The sequence below is a fragment of the Neodiprion lecontei genome, chromosome 4 (genome assembly GCF_021901455.1).
Source record: "Neodiprion lecontei isolate iyNeoLeco1 chromosome 4, iyNeoLeco1.1, whole genome shotgun sequence".
In the NCBI taxonomy this organism is placed as follows: Eukaryota; Metazoa; Arthropoda; class Insecta; order Hymenoptera; family Diprionidae; genus Neodiprion; species Neodiprion lecontei.
Genome location: NC_060263.1, coordinates 26,150,498 through 26,169,839, shown reverse-complemented (window position 1 = coordinate 26,169,839; position 19,342 = coordinate 26,150,498). Strand labels below are relative to the sequence as shown.

General features: G+C 40.9%; 2 protein-coding genes across 8 annotated transcripts in view; one reads left to right on the top strand and one right to left on the bottom strand.

The window, feature by feature from the left end:
* Window positions 1–19,342, top strand: part of LOC107227717 — an 87,968-nt gene that overhangs the window by 61,578 nt on the left and 7,048 nt on the right. For 4 of the 7 annotated variants that reach the window (XR_006903715.1, XM_046736402.1, XM_046736405.1 and 1 more), the window contains 5 exons: window positions 6,925–7,491; window positions 10,702–11,094; window positions 13,791–14,203; window positions 16,200–17,843; window positions 18,548–18,720. Coding sequence is in view for 6 of the 7 variants with exons in the window: in XM_046736402.1 (XP_046592358.1) it covers window positions 7,342–7,491; window positions 10,702–11,094; window positions 13,791–14,203; window positions 16,200–17,843; window positions 18,548–18,720 (2,773 nt within the window). In the remaining variant the exon portion in view is untranslated. Of the gene's footprint in view, window positions 1–6,628; window positions 6,702–6,924; window positions 7,492–10,701; window positions 11,095–13,790; window positions 14,204–16,199; window positions 17,844–18,547; window positions 18,721–19,342 lie in introns of all 7 variants that reach the window. The other 3 variants (XM_046736404.1, XM_046736403.1, XM_046736406.1) reach the window with 3 other exon arrangements.
* Window positions 215–2,319, bottom strand: LOC124292606. The gene is made up of 4 exons (XM_046736410.1): window positions 2,136–2,319; window positions 1,544–1,820; window positions 637–708; window positions 215–469 (listed from the first exon to the last, which is right to left on the bottom strand). The coding sequence occupies exons 1-3, from the start codon at window positions 2,245–2,247 to the stop codon at window positions 654–656; spliced, it is 444 nt and encodes a 147-aa protein (XP_046592366.1). The 5' UTR covers window positions 2,248–2,319; the 3' UTR covers window positions 215–469; window positions 637–653.

The window sequence follows — 19,342 nt, the reverse complement described above, 5'->3', positions numbered from 1 at the left end:
ATAACGATCAAAACAACTAGTAAAATTTCTCCTAGTTTCTCAAGAATTGAAAATAATTGAAATTTAATCAACATTGAAAATTTTTAACGCAAACTTATTTCCACTAAAGAAAATGGACTCCTTCGTAGGTATAGGTCGACTCTGAGAAGAAGTCGTGTGAAAAACGATCTTCAATCTCACAATTACTTACAAGGTCGCCGTATTACTACCGTCGTTATTTTATTCAATTTATTTATTTATTCATTTCTGCAAATACATGTTGAAAGTTTCACGAACAATAAGTTGTTTCTCGAGGATAAGAAAATGATACCAGGCAGTTGTAGAACATAAATTGCCATACAGCCAAAAGTTATATCTATTTAAAAACCGAAAAGAAATTGATTAATAAGAAAAATATGTCTTGCCGAGATGCGGTGAAACCAAGTCGTGGATTTAGGAAACTCGTATGGGATTACGCCATCAAACACATCTGTAATTGAATAAATTTTCGTTAATGCATAATACAAATTAGAGACACTGATTGCGTTATTAATGAGAAGTGCTCCAAATTAAAAGCATTCCAGTAGGTACAAACCGAAGGGCAACATTAACACAAGTATTTCGGCTTTCAAATTTTGAATGATGACAGGTACTCACTCGCACTCCTCTTTGCTCTAGTTAGGTGGAGTTGAAGAAACGAAGCCGCTCTCCGTTGTTTCAGACTTACACCTGCAAATTGGTATTTTCCATAATAAAACAGTAATCAGCTGCCGCGTCAGCAAGGGTTGTAATTTTTGCTACAAAATACATTCGACATTCAGAACTTGACACCGACCAAGAATTACCGAACGGAAAACGCGGTTTGTAGATAACTTCGCAATCTCGGCAGACAGGAAAAAGAAGTCCGCATCCGTACGACATTGATGAAATGGTGGGATTTTGCGCACTAATCCCTATAGGAAAAAAAACTCAACTTACGTGTAAATTCGCACACTCAACTCGTAGACAATGCTAAATAAATGCCTAAATACCCATGAGAAAACAGTTGAGGATGCGAATTTACACCCAAGTTGGGAGTTTTCTCCACGAGGGAGAGAAAACTGTTTTCATAATCGAACGCCAGTAATCCATCTTAATATAAATCGCGTTATCGGCAAATTGTAACGAGTTTCATGGTGGTTAACAGTGCAAAGGAATGTTTCAAGTACATAGACGGCCTTCCGCGCATGTTAAACATAATTTTTGCTTCAAAGTTTTCTATTTTCGTTAATTTATAGTCCATTATGTTAAAAAAACAATCCAATTAGACGTATTAAAAGATCGTTTCCTCGCCAAAAATATGATGAAAAGTGTTCCTCTGCTGCACGAGTCGCGCAACGCGGAGGAGATTTTTTGCAAGTATTGAGCAATTATATGAAACAACATGCGTATAAACATTCCGAAATATTGATTCGAATTCCGGAATTTTCTGCGTTTCTTAGGTTTTTTTAATTTCCTACAACTCCGAACACCTCGAAAACGAACACTTGACACACATCAACGTTCGAAAGTGATTAATTCTCACCTGCAACGGACGTGTTCTTCGACCCTCACGACAGCGCACTGCTTCATCCTCCTGCGGCTGTACAAAGGTTTTAAATCAACGTAAACTTCAGTTATCCTTGTTTCTAACGGCTCACAGGATGATCCAGTCCTACAGTTGCCGTCGCATCGTTTAACGGAAACCTTTGATGGCATGAACCGATACCCTGTCGTGGGTTTCAGATCAACGAGGGTATCCTGGACTTGACACATGCTGTTTCTGATGGTTTGCGCCCTTCCCAATTGCGCCGTTTGACAATCTGGAGAGAGAAAAATCGAAACCGTATTCCTCAGATCTCGAATCTGCCCTGCTTCCTGTAACGGCCTCAAAACACTTGAAATGATATTGTACGATAATCGCTTACAACTTTTCACACTTTCACTTTCACTGCGGTATTCAAAAGACAGCTAAATGATCCCATAATGTCAGGAACCTTGGAAGAATTCAAAATTTCGATAATAATTGTGATGCGGTAAACTCAAACGAGACCGATCTTTATCAAATAAGAAAATCTAATCCGATTTACAAATCGCCGTTGTCACATTTTTATTAACATTGAAATTGTTGAACTCACCAATTTCCTCATGGACGTCGTAATCCGCGTTGCGCTTAGACAGGATTTTTTCACCATGGGCGATTGTCAATGCTGTGAGAAAAATGCAAAATCCTGACGAAACGAACTTCATGATTTCTTTACCGATCTAAAGATGACAATGACTCTGAAATATGTCGTGGTATTGCGCTCTGACTTGTCACAAAGCCCGTCGAACTCTGAGCTTCTTCTTATTTCCAAACGAGTTTTATAGCTGCGGACTCCCGAAAAAAAAATCATTGATACTACGCGGCAAATTTAAATTGAGCAACCAAGATAACTGTTTGAGAACCAGTCAAGTTCGTGTTTGCTCGTTTGTTACTCGGCAGATTGTTTTGCGTTTATCGCTTTGGGATAAACCCACATCAATTAGAACGTCTCGCGATTCGACGATTACGGAAAAAAGTGACGACGTAAAACAAAGTTTATCTGCCTGATTCCTGTGTCATGATCATCTGTTATTTCAATGTGGATTATGTATATATATATATATATATATATATATATATTGGACCATTTTTAAACTTTCCGCGAATAAAAGTCCAGATAAACTTTGCCCCTCGTAGTCGGCCACATTTGGTAGTGTAGATGCCGACGGGATGTGATCCACAACTCACTATATTACGCGCATTCCAAATCCATCCAGGAGTTTGACGATTCTCATAAGGAAACGTTTTCAGGTGTCCCCCTCCGATTTCGATGAAACTCTGGTATGTTATAGAGGGTCAAAATCGATTACATACGTATTTTTTTTTATCGGCCCAAACTCATTTTAAAGGGGTGAAACACGCCTCCAAAGTTGACCACCTCCCAAGATGATTTTTCTGTTTTGCACACAAGGAGGGGATTTGGATAACTAATAATGATAGTAATAAATACCTTGTCAAAAGTGATGAAAAACACACTTCGAATATTCTCAAGAACTCTTTATTTTAGGGGTTAACTTGTGTATACAAAGTTCATTTTTTACATTAGAAACAAGATGTTCATCAGAGCTCAATGAATCTAACAGCACTGTGAAGAGCATGCAAGAATACAGAATACGTGCTTTCGATTTTTTCCCAAATACTGAATTCGTATCGACTTTTTTCCCAATATTGCGGATTATGTCTAGTATTTAGCCATGAATCATTGAATAATATTGTTTGAGGCTCGCATTCATTCTGGCATCGCTCTCTTATCATTTTACTGTTTTATCATTTTTTTCCATGAAACGTAATTATTTTTCATTTCAAGCAGACTATCAACTACTCGAAAATTCGATGTGTGTCATATGTAAACAAGTCATATCTCTACTTGAATTAATTCTATGGCACAGATATTTGAGAGGTAAGGGCTGGGAAAAAGATAAACAAAAAACAAGTAGTGATTATTAGCCATTTTGCATTGAAAAAATTAATAAAGAAATTTTTTTTTGTTACTTTGATTCATACACTAAATACACCTGTAAATAGTTTTGTAAATAAATTACGTTTGTATATAATACAAAATTGTTGAATATGCACATTATTCTACTTCCTCTATCGTGGCCACACCCTTTAAACAAAAACAAGTTCCAAGTTTATCTATAAATCGCTTTATGGATGATAGTCGGTACAATAATAATATTCATCAAAAAAATGCTGTAGGCAAAATGATTTTTTACACCAAGAACATCTGATTACTGCGACATTCGTGCAACCTTCGATTTTACAATTCGGATGAGATGACTGTCCAAATGCAAAATCGACGGGGTTATCAAATTTATCAGGTTTCTTTCCAATGAACCCGCTTTTATGCCACGCATAACGAAACAAATTATGATATCGCGGAGATGACAGTTGGTTGTGAAATAAAGAGTGTAATTTTATTATATTATTCCTTAAATGTAAATCTAAATCATAATCAAGAAGAACTACGGTGTCTGAAAAATGACGAATATAATTTTTACATATACGGAAGCCGAAAACATCGAGAGGTTGAATTTTTCCAGTGGTTCCTTTCGGTATCAATAAAGTCGTCAACTTTTTGTCCGGGGGTATTGTCTCTTGCACAACTCTAAAACAAGGCCCACTAAAAGAATCAATTAGAAGTAGACTCTTCGGTCCCACTTTTGGGATAAACACTTCTTCTAACCACATCTTGAAATGCTCTGTAATGAATCATTGTGATTAATACCGTTTGAATATATGCAGCGCGAAACAAGAATTATTATACCTGAAGTAAGTTTTCCTGATTTGGAAGCTGTGATGAAAACATTTGGCGGTCTGAATAAATGTTGTTCAACTATAGGTCCGAACGTTCCGGATGGTTCTTTTAAAACAATAAATAAAAGAGATAATAATTTTCCGTCCGCTGAAATTGTAGGCTGTATAGTGTAACTGTGCGTTGTTGAAGTTACTGACTGTACTATGCACGACAATTGTTTAGTTCCTTCTTCCGTTAACGTTCGTCCAGAATGAATCTCTATTTGGAAACCACTCTGATCAGAATTATATATATTTTGTAATCCATATTCGGAAATGTAAGGTTCAACTCTTTTCAAAAATTCTTCAGCACTCTTGTGTAAATATTCACTATTTTCCGATGATTTTCGCGTGACGAATTTATTGATTGTTCTGCTAGTAATGCGATGGATCTTCTTAAAGTGAAGTAACCACGTTGGCGATGCTTTAAATCGAAAATCCTTGTGACTGATAAGTCCTTGGGCCTGTAAAGCCCATCTTCGCAGATCCGTATCATGAACAATCAAGCCTGCGTCAATGGCATTTTTCATATTCTGCAATGTATACTCTGATATGCGAGCCAATTTTTTCATGTATGTCCCTCCCTGGTTGATTTGGTGTGCACAACGACGCAATTGTCGTACTGATTTGACTTTTTTATATCTATGACGAACCGTATCAATTGAGCGATTTTTTTTCGTCTTTGCACTTCTCCAATATTCAACAGCTCTTCTTTTATAATCGAAACTTAAAGGTTCGTCATCTTCGGAACAGCTATCTTCAAGTCCTTCGGAAGGCACCTAAAAATCTGCATCTTCCACTGCGAACGTTTCAAGATTTTTGTAGGGCTCTTCAAAGTCAAGAGAATTTTCCTCAATCATTTCCACACTATTATATTCTGTCATGCTTTGTAATAAAATGTTTTCGAAGTTCGATACTATTTCACGTTCATCATTTGTTAACGGGGACTCGGGTATATTCATTACTTCAAATGCTGCCCACAGAAGTTTAATAACGTTTATTGGATTCACTTTCATTGTCAACGTGAGAAGAAATTCAATAACTGCTCGAAGTTCTGTTATTAATGTATTAACAAGCACTAAACGGTCTCAAGACTTTTCATATTGAAAATATCCGAAAGATACGCGTAATCGTTAAAAAAAATATCTGTGCCATAGAATTAATTCAAGTAGAGATATGACTTCTTTACATATGACACACATCGAATTTTCGAGTAGTTGATAGTCTGCTTGAAATGAAAAGTATTTACGTTGCTTGAAAAAAAATGATAAAACAGTAAAATGATAAGAGAGCGATGCCAGAATGAATGCGAGCCTCAAACAATGTTATTCAATGATTCACGGCTAAATACTAGACATAATCCGCAATATTGGGAAAAAAGTCGACACGAATTCAGTATTTGGGAAAAAATCGAAAGCACGTATTCTGTATTCTTGCATGCTCTTCACAGTGCTGTTAGATTCATTGAGCTCTGATGAACATCTTGTTTCTAATGTAAAAAATGAACTTTGTATACACAAGTTAACCCCTAAAATAAAGAGTTCTTGAGAATATTCGAAGTGTGTTTTTCATCACTTTTGACAAGGTATTTATTACTATCATTATTAGTTATCGAAATCCCCTCCTTGTGTGCAAAACAGAAAAATCATCTTGGGAGGTGGTCAACTTTGGAGGGGTGTTTCACTCTTTTAAAATGAGTTTGGGCCGATAAAAAAAAATACGTATGTCATCGATTTTGACCCTCTATAACATACCAGAGTTTCATCGAAATCGGAGGGGGACACCTGAAAACGTTTCCTTGTCAGTGGTATGTAGTCGATGTGCCATTTAATGCAAAAATGATCAAGAAGATCCCTAGCAGAATTCCAGCTCATCTTAACCAGCCACCAGAATTTGGATCTGAAATATTTTTGGCACAATAGTGTACCGTAGTATAATTAACGACAATAAAGTGTGTATGTGAATGGGAATTCTGCAAGAGATGTGACTTGATCCAAATGTTATTCGAGGGTGTTGATTTCGCATTCCATACTCATCTCGAATTCGAATATTCAATGGAAATAGCCAATTTGAACACAACAATTTAAGTGAGCCTTCAGGAGCATACAAAAAGCTCGAAAGTCGACGCGATTTTTTTAAACAACCCACAACCCTTTATACCACAATTAGTATCTTTACACAAGCTTAAGTTCCTTTTCAAGTTACATTGCCTCATGTACCACATTCCCTGATATACTCGATTTATTACAGTTCCACAAACACCCAACTCCATGCCGTCCATGCCGTGTTGGCGCAAGTGCCGATTGACCGTGAACCGCATGAGGTTTGTAATCCGAATCGTTATATCCGCTCAATCTATCCGTCTATCCACCGCGGCACCGCTCAAATTTTCCTCATAAATTTAATTCGCAAACTGTATCGCACACTGATATTTCCGTGCCGTGCAGTTTTAATAAGTTTTCATCCCAAGGGAATTGCCCACATGCCGTCCCTCCTATTTTTCTCTCTGCGGGTCTGCCTAACGAATTTTTCGTCCCTTGTTGCAGATCTTGGGTTATTCACGGTCAGGAGACGCTGCAGGAACGAAATACGAACATCCTGCGAAAGTCAACGAGCCGTTGACTCGTTGAAGGAAAAGGAGCGTGTCGAGGGAAGAACCTGGTGGGAAGTAATGGAGTCGCTCGGTATGACAATGCGAGGGGCTGCCTGAAGGATAGCTGTGCCAACGAAGATCTATAATTAAAGAAACATGCGCTGGTACGAATAAAGGCTTGGAGAAATAGCGGTGCCGATAACGTGACTGAAGCAAGTTTCGTCATTGATTTGTGGAATAAGATGTGCGCGTACACTGGAAAATAAACTAATCAAGTTATTATCTTATCAAGCGCTCCTATGTTAATCTGTCGCTGTGTCTAAGTATTTAAAATACACACCCACTTCACTGGCATAAAAAAACGAGCAAAATGTTTGGAACAAAGTTCCGTTCGTGGATGGAAGCTCACATAGTGCGACCGAGGAAGAAGAAGGATCGGAAGAAAGGGGAAAAGGGTTTCGACTCGAACTGCAATTCTCCAAGCAGCCATAGCGGCAACAGATCCCCAGCTCTACATCAGGTGAATAAAATTTCGTCATGTGTATCACTCGCATCACTGTTTCAAAACTGTTTTTCAATGGCCTGTATCAGAACGAAACTGAAAAGGTTTCCGCCCCGTCAACCAAAAGTTAAGAAAGGGTTGTAATAAGATTGCGGCAGGTCTCTTTCTGCCCAAGACCAAAGGTGGTCTTTGCTGCCTTTCTCTGTCCCATCTTTGCCCCCGTGAAAAGGATCTTTATAGTCCCTTATGTTTCTCGCTCAGCAATTTTCTTCCTTGCAATCGCGAGGTATCATATGGTGCAACCTTGATTGGCATCCATCCTTTGGTTATCTCGTTGCAAATGAGCTATTCATGATATTCGTACGGTTGAATGGAATCTTTTGATTGTCACAGATCACAGGGGTCGGCGGAACTAGCGAAGGATGTATTTATGTGTCGGACTGTGTCTGTGTGGTAGAGCTGAGTAGAGAATTCGTTGAAGGATTATCTCTCCGTTCCTCGCTCACGGTGTCAGGAACCTAACTCTGTACCCGCATTTCTGAACTCCTTGCCGACAGTTGGCAATTAAATTACACCCGCTGCAAACCCGCCATTTGCATTATTCCAAATTGTATGAAACTGCTGTATACGTACATCACCCTGCCCGTTTCCTTAACGTGACAAGATTTCACGCATAAAATTACGAGAAGACACAGCCGTTCAACCCGGTGTTCTCAAACTTCTTCTCCAGGGTTGTTGTTCAATTTTGTCAAAAGTATACCCGCAAGTATAACAATTTGCTTCACGTGTTTGCTACCACTTCTTACGTATTAGCGAATCTTGTGAAATCCAGGAATGAAGCAAAGAATAATATAAACGAATTAAAGAAAAGAGCACTAGAATTCTACAGTAAATATTATTTTCGTTTATTATGCCTTTCAACTCGAATTACCTCTATAATCCCCATTTAATTACGGTACAAGTGAGGCACACTTGGTTCTAATTAAACCTGGCCATTATCGTCATGACAAGGGTCATATGTAATATCGAATCGTATTCAACCTTTTCAGTATTCGAAAATTTACACCGCAACGGACATGGGAAAAATAGAATTGATTATTTTTAGTATACTAGTTGAAGATACCTATAACTTCCAAACCATGTAGATTGCAAAATGTAATTCCGGTGTGGACTTCCATTGATCATAATTTCGTGTCAATTTAACATTATCCGATGTCATTCTGACACTATATGATGCTAAATTTTCTGAACGACCACAATAATTGTTCTACAGTAGTTCATACAAGCCAATTTGAACACCACATCTTTCACAGTAATGGTTTTCCGTGGGGTGAAGAAATCTTTATGCAGTATTCTGGTATAGGCTATGGTCTCAAAACCGGTGCGGTTGATATTGTGCAATATACCTAGTTTGATGTTCCATTCGGTAAGGTAATTCATATATTTATTCGCCAGTTCTGTATAAGCTTCCTCCTATTCCAATTGAAAATAAGGTACAAAGTGCCATGACTATAGGACATGATTTTCGCCGTCACAAAACCATAAATGTAGAGCGAAGTTGTAGTCAGAAGACAATTGGGCATGACCCCAACCAGGATACCATTCCCGCAGGAACAGCGCTCTCGTTTGTTCTTCGATAACTGCCAGCCGCGGTGGAGCCAAACCGAGTGCCATCTGGTTCAAGCCAGTAACCGGCAGAAAATGGAAGGTATCCGCAGCGTTAGTCTCGCGTGGCTTGGCCGCGATTTCGTAAGCTTCGTTAGTCTCTTGAAAACTCCCCAGCCGAGTGTAACAGGATCCGGAATCGGTCCGGTAGACCAGCAATGAAGAGTTGGGGTTAAGCAGGGCAGGCGGTTATTTCCGCGCATCGTTCCTCGGTCTGTTTTACCGGACCAACTAATCCTCCTCCAGTCGTGCCACGGGATCCTCTGTACGCGATACTCGGCCACAGGCTTATAAGCTGTTCATCAAACTCTATGGAAGGGTTAACTTGGGGGAAGTTGGAACGCGCGTAGCATTCCTAAGGCGGATCTCCCCCTGAAGAAGACCCCCATCCTCCATCCATTCCCGTACCCTTATTCTCTTCCGCGACGAGCCACCAACAGCCCGCCTAATTAGGGATCTCCTCCGCTTTGCCAATTTCAAGAGGCCTGCGCCGACGTCGATGAGGACGCGGAGAGCGGCTTACTTCGGTGATTTCATCCGCCGCGTCTACGACATGCACTGTACCTATACACGTACCTGCGCAAGGAAGTCTCGCCGTGTTTCAAGGGTCGACGGATACTGCACCCGTCATTAATGATGCAGCCGGCACAGTCTCCAATTTTAACACTACTCGAAGGAAGCGATCGCACGTTTCACACGTTGTAGCAACGAAGGACTTATTGTGAGGAGACACACTGTTCCCAGTTGTGTCTTTATCCAGATGTGCATAATGTAAACTGATCTTCGTACCTTGTCTGACCTCCAAAAGTGGAAGCTCAAGTATAATAGCTGTTTAATTCCACGCGTCGATGTTCCGGCTAATTTAGAATGACCATCGATGTATTGTCACTTTCTGAAGGTTTGGTCATTCTTGTGGTCGAGAGGATTTTCAATCTCACCGTGCAAAGAACAGAGTCCAAATAAACGTCGCTCAAAATGTAGATGCTCTCCAAACTTCTAAGAAATTACATTTGTCAGTCTGATAAACGACCTGGTCCAGCCAATCTTCATCCGTTGATGTGCTGCAACGGTTTTCATTCAATTCACGTACAGTGACCGATACATTGAGTTCGTTCGAGTAACGAAGCAATGGACCCTACTAAGGTCGCAAAACGCGCGCTTTTTATTCCTCCACCCCATTGAACCTGTCCGCCTCTCTGTAATTATCGACGCTCTAGCACTCGACTATCCGCAGTCGTCGTCTGGCTTGACAATTAAAAAGTCTGGACTGCAGCGTTTTCGCCCGTTTTTTCTCTCTCTCGCTCTTGCCGCAACTACATCCAATACAGGCCGATCAGTCTGACCAGCCTTCTGCTCGACTACTTGAATATCTGGCACGAGCCAGACGCTTTGCGCTCTGTCCAGCTCACTTCTATCGGCAAACTTCAGTCCTGTTCTATACCGTTGTAGTCGAGACGTCGCCGCGTCGCCGAGTCACTTCACGAAGCGGTGATTTGCTCTTTGAGGAAGCTCCGACCGCGCGAATCGAACCCTCCTGACGTCTGTCCGTCCATCTTCTTCCAGGTTCATCCGGCGGAAGCGCCGTCGAAGAACCTCGACACGATTCACCTGCAAGCCTCGGCGTACACGACGGTCACGACGTCGTCTGGGACGTCGGCTGGAACTGGGAGCGTCCATCTATCGTCGCCTGAGAGCGCCTATAGCACGGGTTACTCGACAGACGGGACTTCACCCGGGGCTAGTTACCCCCCGGAATATTACATCAACATCAGGACGGGGACCCATTATTTCCAGAGTAGCAAGGGCGGCAACAAAAAGCTCGGCGAGGAAACCCCTGTACCCCCGACCGACGGGGGAAACGACCAGAAATTGATCCGACTCACCAACGGAATGGAGTCCAATACCAGGGTCAACCCCAAGGAGTTTAGGGATGCCAGGACCAGCACCCCGAACAAGGTGAGTGACATTTCATAAATTAGATGCGAACTAATAATCCGAGGGTGGAAACTATTTCGAGCTCATTGGGTGTGTGTGTGTGTGTGTGTGTGTAATGTGTATGCTAATTTAATGATCGATTCGACATTTTTCGTTCGATGACAATTTTTTATTTTTTTTTTTTTTATTTTCATTAATAGACATGTTTACCAGAGTTACGAAAAAAACTTTATCCACAGAAGCAAAAAAGAAACAAATAATAACTCACAGTGGTCATAAATTTTTTGACAACTCTGATTTCCTTTTGTCTTTGGATGATTTATCATTTAATTCGAAGGTTATTTCTTTTTCAGATTAAATATCGACTGTATGTAATTCGAAATTGCATTATCCTGTACAAAAATAAATATGAGGTCAAATTTGGTAATATTATTTCGATTTAGGGCGTTATTAAAATTGAAATCACGTTTAAACAGCATGTTCAAATTTCATTGCTTTGTCTCGACATTTGAAGGAGATTTTGGATGTGGGGTCTAAAGTCTTGATTTTGAAATTACGCTAATTCAAACACAAAGGCATTAAAAAATAAATTACAAATGCAAAGTTTACGTGAATTCGACTCTCATTGGACGTTTTACAATGAGAATGAAATTGCCAGTAGAATTGTAAATGAGAAAGGATTGTCAGACGAATTTATTAGAATCGAGTTGAAAACGATGTGTAAAATACTATGCGAAGAAACGGTATAAAAATTCTGTCAAACTTTCTTCGCAACTTCTTCCAATTCGGAAACTCAGGAATCCTAGATTTTTTCGAAGCTTTTCTTTTCAGTTCAGTTTCCTTGAAGGTTTGAAAAGCTGAATCGCGTATCTTTCATTTATTTTATCTAACACGAGGACACGTTACCTCCAGACGAACGAACGCTTTGCGATTTTTATAATAGATTGCAGGCTGTACTTGCATCATACTGCGACCTACGAAATTTGAGCCTCTCGAGTCGAACGATCACAGAGCCGGTAAGTTGACAAGCGGTTCCACGAGGCTCAAGAGAGCAGAAATATAAAAGCCGGAGGGGCGAGAATCGGCTTTGAATATATCTCAAAGTCCCCCTCTGCACTCGAGTAAACTACGCCACGCGAGCAATTTGTGCCACGTTAGAAAACGGGGACAAATACTTTGTATACATAGGGCATTCCGTGCCAACTCGGTAAATGATTGACCATAATATTTTTTGTTTCTCACTACGATCTTTTCTGAGATAGTGTAACTCCCAAAGACCGTACAGTGTTTTTGTCTATCTTTTTCTTCTCCTTTTTTTTTTTTTTTTTTTTTTTGATTTCAAAAATTGGATAAGTATGTGCTCTCACCCTGAAATTGACGTTGGAGTTTTGAAATTGAAAACCGAATAGTTTCGTTTGTTGTCTTTAGCAAATACATTTGGTCATTTTTGAAGACAAGTTTAAAAAAATTTATAAACTAAAAAATAAAAAATTTCATGGTCAATTGCTTACTCATCATTGACTTGGGATATACCATGTATATGTTGTATACGCGGTACAGCGGCTGGGTTTGCAAATGAGGATAGTATTAAAATTTGGGGGGCCTCGTTATCTTTTTTTGAGTATAATGGAAGCAAAATATCCACGTATATTTCTGAACACAGAAATCCACTCGAGGCGCAATTTGGTACGCTAGCTAAGGCGATTAATGACGCAAGTGAAGCTAATCGTGTGTTTCGCGGGACGAGATCAACTTCAAGAACTGTTTTCTCCTCTTCTTTCTACCACGAGGAAAATCGCGAGGGTATAAAAACGAAGCGAAATGATGAAAATCGATCCGGGGCTTACATCGTTTAAAGCTGATATCTCACGGGAAACTTTTGGGCAATATTTATTGTTCAACATTGCCTCACAATTTTACATTGAATTACGCATCTATGTAGCCCACATCGACAATTATGGGTGTGATGTGTTCTGTATACAGAAAGTACTACAATGAAACAACTGTTGTGTTACGAATCGACGGTTGCATCCGATCGTTCGTCATTTTCCAATTTGCAAAAAATTAACTTCCACACTCTGCGGCGAAACTCGTTATATCTCTGACCGTTTACCTGGGTATTTGTTTTTATTTAAAACTTGTTCTTTTTGCGTCACGGTATTCGATAATTGCTATTTTTAAATGAATAGCGTGAAATTAGGTTGCGGCTCTCAGATCCTCCGGTTTTGTTTAAAATTCATAACTGGTAAAACACCTCTACAATTATAAAGTTTACCGACAAATTCAGTAAATTGTTGGCCATAATTTATGGTGCGAAAATTCAATTTAGATAAACAGAAGCCATCCTCTGCCGTTTTCATTGTATTAAAGTTTAATCCGATATCGGATAATATCTACATATTCTGCGATTTTCACCAAAAAATATCATACGCTGGTAGAAACCGAAGTATGAGCGGGACTGGAACAACATGGCGGAACAAATAGACAATCAGCTGATATTCTTAGGTTAATTACTCGAGTACGAAACTGTAGAAAACCTCGTGCATGCGACGTGACGTCTATTTTCTAAAATTAATTTGTAACTATTGCAATTATTTAATATCGGTGGGAAAATATCGATGTTAAGACTTTGTTTAACTATTAAGACATTTCGCTAGAATCTCATCTTCTAATTGCTTTAAGATATAAAATTTTTTACGTTTCTTTCCAATTTCCAGATCTCCGAACACAACGTTTCGCAAACGATTCACGCGACGGTTCAGCGACAACATCAGCCTGTCCAGCAGAAGCCCCAAGCTCACAGAAGGACGGAGTCCTGCTCCGTGGACGCATTGCGGATTTCGAATTTCCTCCCGGTTCCGACTTCCATGCCCCCGCCGCTGGTCCCCTCGCCGCCGCTCCAGTCTCCCAGACAGCGTTCCCGCATCCGGACGAACCCGTGGCTCTCGGCCAATTCCTCAGGCTCGAGTACGACGGGGGTTAAATCCCGACTCACCGTTGGCGAATCGAGCAGCAGCTCGGGTCTGAAGCTGACGGAATCTTCGGGCAGCGCAAGCGACGTGAACGTGAACATAAACGTTGTGAGAAATTCCGAATTTCGTCCTGGGAGCCTCAGCGCCGGTCGAAGTCCGTAAGTTCAGCTGCTGCGCTCGTCGCCTGAGAAGATTGATGCGACTCACGGTATGGATCGAAAATTGGGAAGAGAGAGAAAAAATAAGTCTGTTAAACAAATTTCCAGCCACGTTATTCGCGCCAATGCCAGTGAACACGGATTAAACAACATCTCTGATATACAATGACAATCAATTTGAGATCATTCGAATGGCAGAAGCTAAGATTATAACAATTTGAGATGCAGGTTTTGCCTGTAATATGAAAACCTGATGTACCGTAGTTAGAAAAATAAATTTTAATCACTCCGGGATAACTACTAGCAAACAATTTTTCAAGCGATTTCTGGAGATCTTTGCGGTTGAGGAAAATGAGTGTATGAACATTAAAATCGGATAAAATACGCAAGAGTTCAATCATTTTAAACGTTCTACTTGTAACATATTTTTTCAAATCGTTGATACCTTACGTTATTCGAATTTCTTCAGATTCATTTCCACAAAAAGGCAAAAATGTTGATTCATTTGCGTTCACTGTATCATTTTGAGCCTTTTTAGGTGGTTTTTTCTCTTCTCCTAACTTTTGGTGCAGACTGTGGTTTGCATTCATCCTTAAATTTCTTAATGCAAACGTTCAGCGTCCCGAAATCGATGTGCGAATTTACCTCTTTTTCAACTCGCCCGCCCTTTTTTACCCGTAGGCAGGGGAAGCTCCGTTTAGACGTTTAATTCAACGGTGCTGAATTCCCTGCTCCATTGATTTTCAGTGAATACATTTCGGTCAGTTGTATTATTCATTGCGTTGGTACCGCGGGATATTAAGTCCTGAACGATGGGTGGCATGAAAGAAGAGGATTTTACCGTCTCCCCTAAATTTCTCCGGTCAAAATGCTGCACCGTATCTTTAGTATAATTTTCGTATATAACCCACGCAATACAAACTTTTGTGTACGCTTTAACGCGCAATAAGATAAAAATGGTTAAATATTTTTCCTCGTTTCGTGAACGTTGAACCGGTCTGAGATTAAAATTCATAAAATATGTATGTGATCCAGAAAAACACATGTCAAGCGTTTCGGCATAAGTATGAATCATACGTAATATAACGACGGACTTCATTCCGCTGAACTTAATTGTGTAACTTGGGCTCTTGGAAATTCCATGAATTGTTTCATCTTGAGAGCAATCTTGAAAACTCAATTGTATTTCAGAAGCAACATATAATTTACGTAGTATCAAATTGGATCGATGTCTTCCTTTTCTTCATTAGCATGAAATTTGTAACTCTATTCACGAAGATCGCTTCGATAACGGACACTAGAACTTTTTTAAAGCAGATGGTACGATTCGACGGAATTTGAAAAATCTTTCCAACTTGCTGTTTTAATTATGTTTTTGGGTACACAAATGACTTTCTTCCAAGCAGAATAAATTAATTACTGATCTCAGTTCTTTTGGGTAGTTTCGAAACTGGCTGACAAATATTTCTGGTATTTTTTAATAATTTCAAAAATACAGTTACGCAATAAAAGAGAAAATAATAAAGAACGATCGACTGGAGCGGTGAGGAAAAGACAATTTCTTAACGAGGAAACTTTTTTCCACTTATATCGCGTTTATTATAAACCTGAGGATAACCTTTACGCGCGAACTTTGTGTATCCAACAAAAAGTTGCGACACGGTTTAAATTTACTTTTTATTCTTGAGGCAGCAACTTTTTACTAACAAGGAAAGTGTCAGATCTCCGGATCGCGGATTCCGCCGAAACTTTTAGGATAGTTTCTTTGGCCAAGAATACAGAGCTTCTGGCATGTAGTTCCATCCATTGTGCTTCTCTTTACCCTGGTTAAAATTGATTAAATTAGCAGTTTGAATTGCTACGAGATTGTATCAACTTGTTCAAAACGAAAGAAAAAAAAATCCCATCCGATTACAAAAAAAGACTGAGCAAAATTCGTGGAATTGAATACGAAGAAAAGAAATGTATCATATATGAAATTTTCTTATTTTCCAAGGATCAACCAAAACTGGAGGATTTCACCGCGGATGGAGATCCGTTCGAAGGTTCCCATCCCGGTGGCACGCTGCAGCAGCAGCTCGTCGGGATCCTCGTTGACGCGAAGCGTGCGTTCGTCGGAGGACGACATAACGCTGAACGAGATGATGGGTAAATACGACGAGAGTTACGTGTACGAGAAGGAGACGGACATCCTGTCGGACAGCGATCCGACGGACTGCGAGGACTACGTAGATTCGTTGTCGGACATCGACACGGGTCAGGACGGCGGCGACGAGAACGAGCCCTTCGAGAACGACGACTTCGACTTCATCGACAACGGGTCGATCCTCGAACTCGACAAGCTGGACTCGCACGCGGGCTTCCGGAACACGGGACACTGCACGTACTTCACCTTCAGCAGCGAGCTCAGCCGGAAGGGAACGCGGCTGCGGGAGTCGTTCCTGAGGCGAAGGACGAAGGATGAGAGCAGCTCGCACAGATCGAGCGTGAGGAGCGGATCGAGGCGGCAAAGCACGCGGGGAAGAAAGACGGACGACAAGTCGGCGGAGAAGCGGAAGAAGCGGGTGTCGCAGCGTCGCAGGCAGAGCTTCGCCGAGAAGTGCGACGACGAGACGGCGAATCTTAACCGCGTGCTGGTCGAGCGGATGCTGCTGAAAAACTCTGGTTTCAATCAGGGCAGCCGCAGCGTCGGTGGGACGCCGATTTGCCTCCGGCGACGGAAGTGCGACGTGAACAAGAACCTCTCGCCCGTCAAGCTGATACAGGACAGCGCCCTGGTGCGCTCGGTCATCGCCGAGAACGAAGTCGCCAAGCGGCGGTCGAACTCCGTCAGCTACGTGAACGGAAACGCGGTGCGGAGCCGGCTCATCGACGGCGCCTACATGGCCACATTCGCCTCGGAGATCGCCCTGATGGAGGCGGACAAGGAGGCGGACCGGAAGTACAAGGAGCTTATACTCGAGGCGGAGAACATACTGGTGAACATGAAGAACAACTCATCGCCGGTGGTCATGCCGTCGCCGAGGAAGATCCACAATGGACTGGCCAACAAACGCGTAGAACTTATCAAGAACACGGAGCTGAACATCGAGCTGGCGCTCTCCAAGAGCAGGAACTCCCAGCCCGAGCTCCAGAGCGGCAGCATCAGGGACTTGGAGCACACGAGCCCGAAGAGACAGTTCGCTCAGCCTTGTTCCCCGATACGCAAGTTCATGGAGCGAAATTCACCCGGCGGTATCATCGTGAAGGAGAATTTTTACAAGCAGGACGTGCAGGTCAAGTGTCCGAGTTCACCGATGATGGTCAGGAAAACTCCGCAGAATTCACCTAGCAGGAGCTTCGTCCAGGCGAACAGGCTTCAGATCACCGAACGGGATGTTAGTCACGACGTCAAGAGTCGAGATCTTCGGACGTTTGTCCACAACGGTGTCAACTCACCGAGACAGCTCAAGGACAAACCCATCGCATCTCCCTACCTAAATGCGCATCGGGATTCACTGATTCAGAAGGAAAAATTACTCCTTGCCAAGAAGGAAGTCAGGTCTTCGAGGACCCTCAAAGACGAGGGACTGACATCAAGCTCGTCGGATTCCGACGATAGGTGCGATGTCAGGAAGAAACCACCGTTACTTACCTTCAGGTATTTATTTATCTAACGATGTTTCATTCATCGGTTAGAATTTTCGATCCCCTCATTTTTTATCTATCTATCCCTATTTTTTTTTTGTTAACGTGTGAAGATGTACTTTGACAAATGCGCATGTGCCAAATCAAGCTAATCGGTTGATCAGACAAGTTTTTCGTCTGCTTGTCAGGTTTACCAACTTAAACAGACGAAAAACTCTTGACGCATGCGCACTTTGGTGTTCAGTTTCCTGAGACTATCGCAGTACACCTTTCTAAGAATCCATTAATTACGCTTACACCGTATGAAGAATTATGAAGATACTCTGGAGAACTCATTCGAGTTCTTGAAATAATTAATATGATGCATCAGCTGAGACAAACGAAAATCTAAAGCGTCACTCTCTCATTCCAGAATTAATATAACACATTTCGCGTGGAATTAATGCCGTCGTTTATTCTCAATTTCATGAAATTAAAAGGAGTTTGCATCATCTCACGAAATTTAATTTTGAATTCTTACACGTGTTGTAAAAAAAAAAAGTGAAATGTAAATTAATCCCAATTAAGAATACAGAGAATCTTAATGAAAAAAAGCATGAGGCATGAATCACTCCGATCGACCATAAGTCTCTACAGTTTTATTGTCGGTGTCATTAGAAAAGGAGTGAAAAATATGAGAGCGTGCCTGCATGAATTTTGTATGACACCTTTCTACAGATCGATTGATATCGGACCGACGCGGGAGGGTTCTTCATACTGTCCCCAAAGCGAACCAGTTAAGCGAAAAGTATACGCGGGTAGCGTGACTTACGGGCGGATACAAAAGTCGCTGGGGGAGCACAATGTCGCTTTTAGAAACTCCGACGGCGACACGGCCACCGACGATACGGGTATGTACCCTACAAAGGATTCTTCCGCGCGTGGCTTTGCCAGTTGATATAATACCTGAACACACTCGTCATATTTCCAACAATTATTGACTCGATTTTGTGCGATACACCTCATGAAGGAACGAGTGAGATAAATTTCCGAAAAGTAATCACCGGTAAAAAAAAATTTTTTATCATATTATACGAAAACACAAAAAGAATGAGATGTGGTAGATTTTTTTAGCTTTCTGGTGGAAAATGATGAATTATCACGAAAAGCTTCAATCGTGTACAACTATCTGTAACAATATGAAAAACCGTGAATTTTCATAAAATTGTACATACTTCTACGAAAAATTATGTCGGCCTAGAGTTTTCCAAGACAAAAATAAAAACTAAATCCGTTTGCATTGTACGAGATGATAGGAAATTCACAATTGAAGAAAAACAAAAACAACAACACTTTTACTGAGATAATTGTAGGGAACTGGGAGTTAACTTACAAATGTTGAGAAAATCTAGAACGCGAAATAAAATAAATTGTTCTTTTGCACAGAATTTCGCAGAAGAATATCAATTTTGACGAATGACTCTATAAAATCACGAATGTCTAAAAGAAAACATGAAATAGTATTCTTGAACC

What these genes read in the sequence shown, in the direction of transcription:
- LOC124292606 (XM_046736410.1), bottom strand. Translation starts at nt 2,247, where the DNA reads ATGAAGTTCGTTTCGTCAGGATTTTGCATTTTTCTCACAGCATTGACA. An exon ending in CGACGTCCATGAGGAAATTG is followed by an intron (nt 1,821 to 2,135) that starts GTGAGTTCAACA and finishes TTCTCTCTCCAG; the next exon opens with ATTGTCAAACGGCGCAATTG. An exon ending in GAAGAACACGTCCGTTGCAG is followed by an intron (nt 709 to 1,543) that starts GTGAGAATTAAT and finishes ACCAATTTGCAG; the next exon opens with GTGTAAGTCTGAAACAACGG.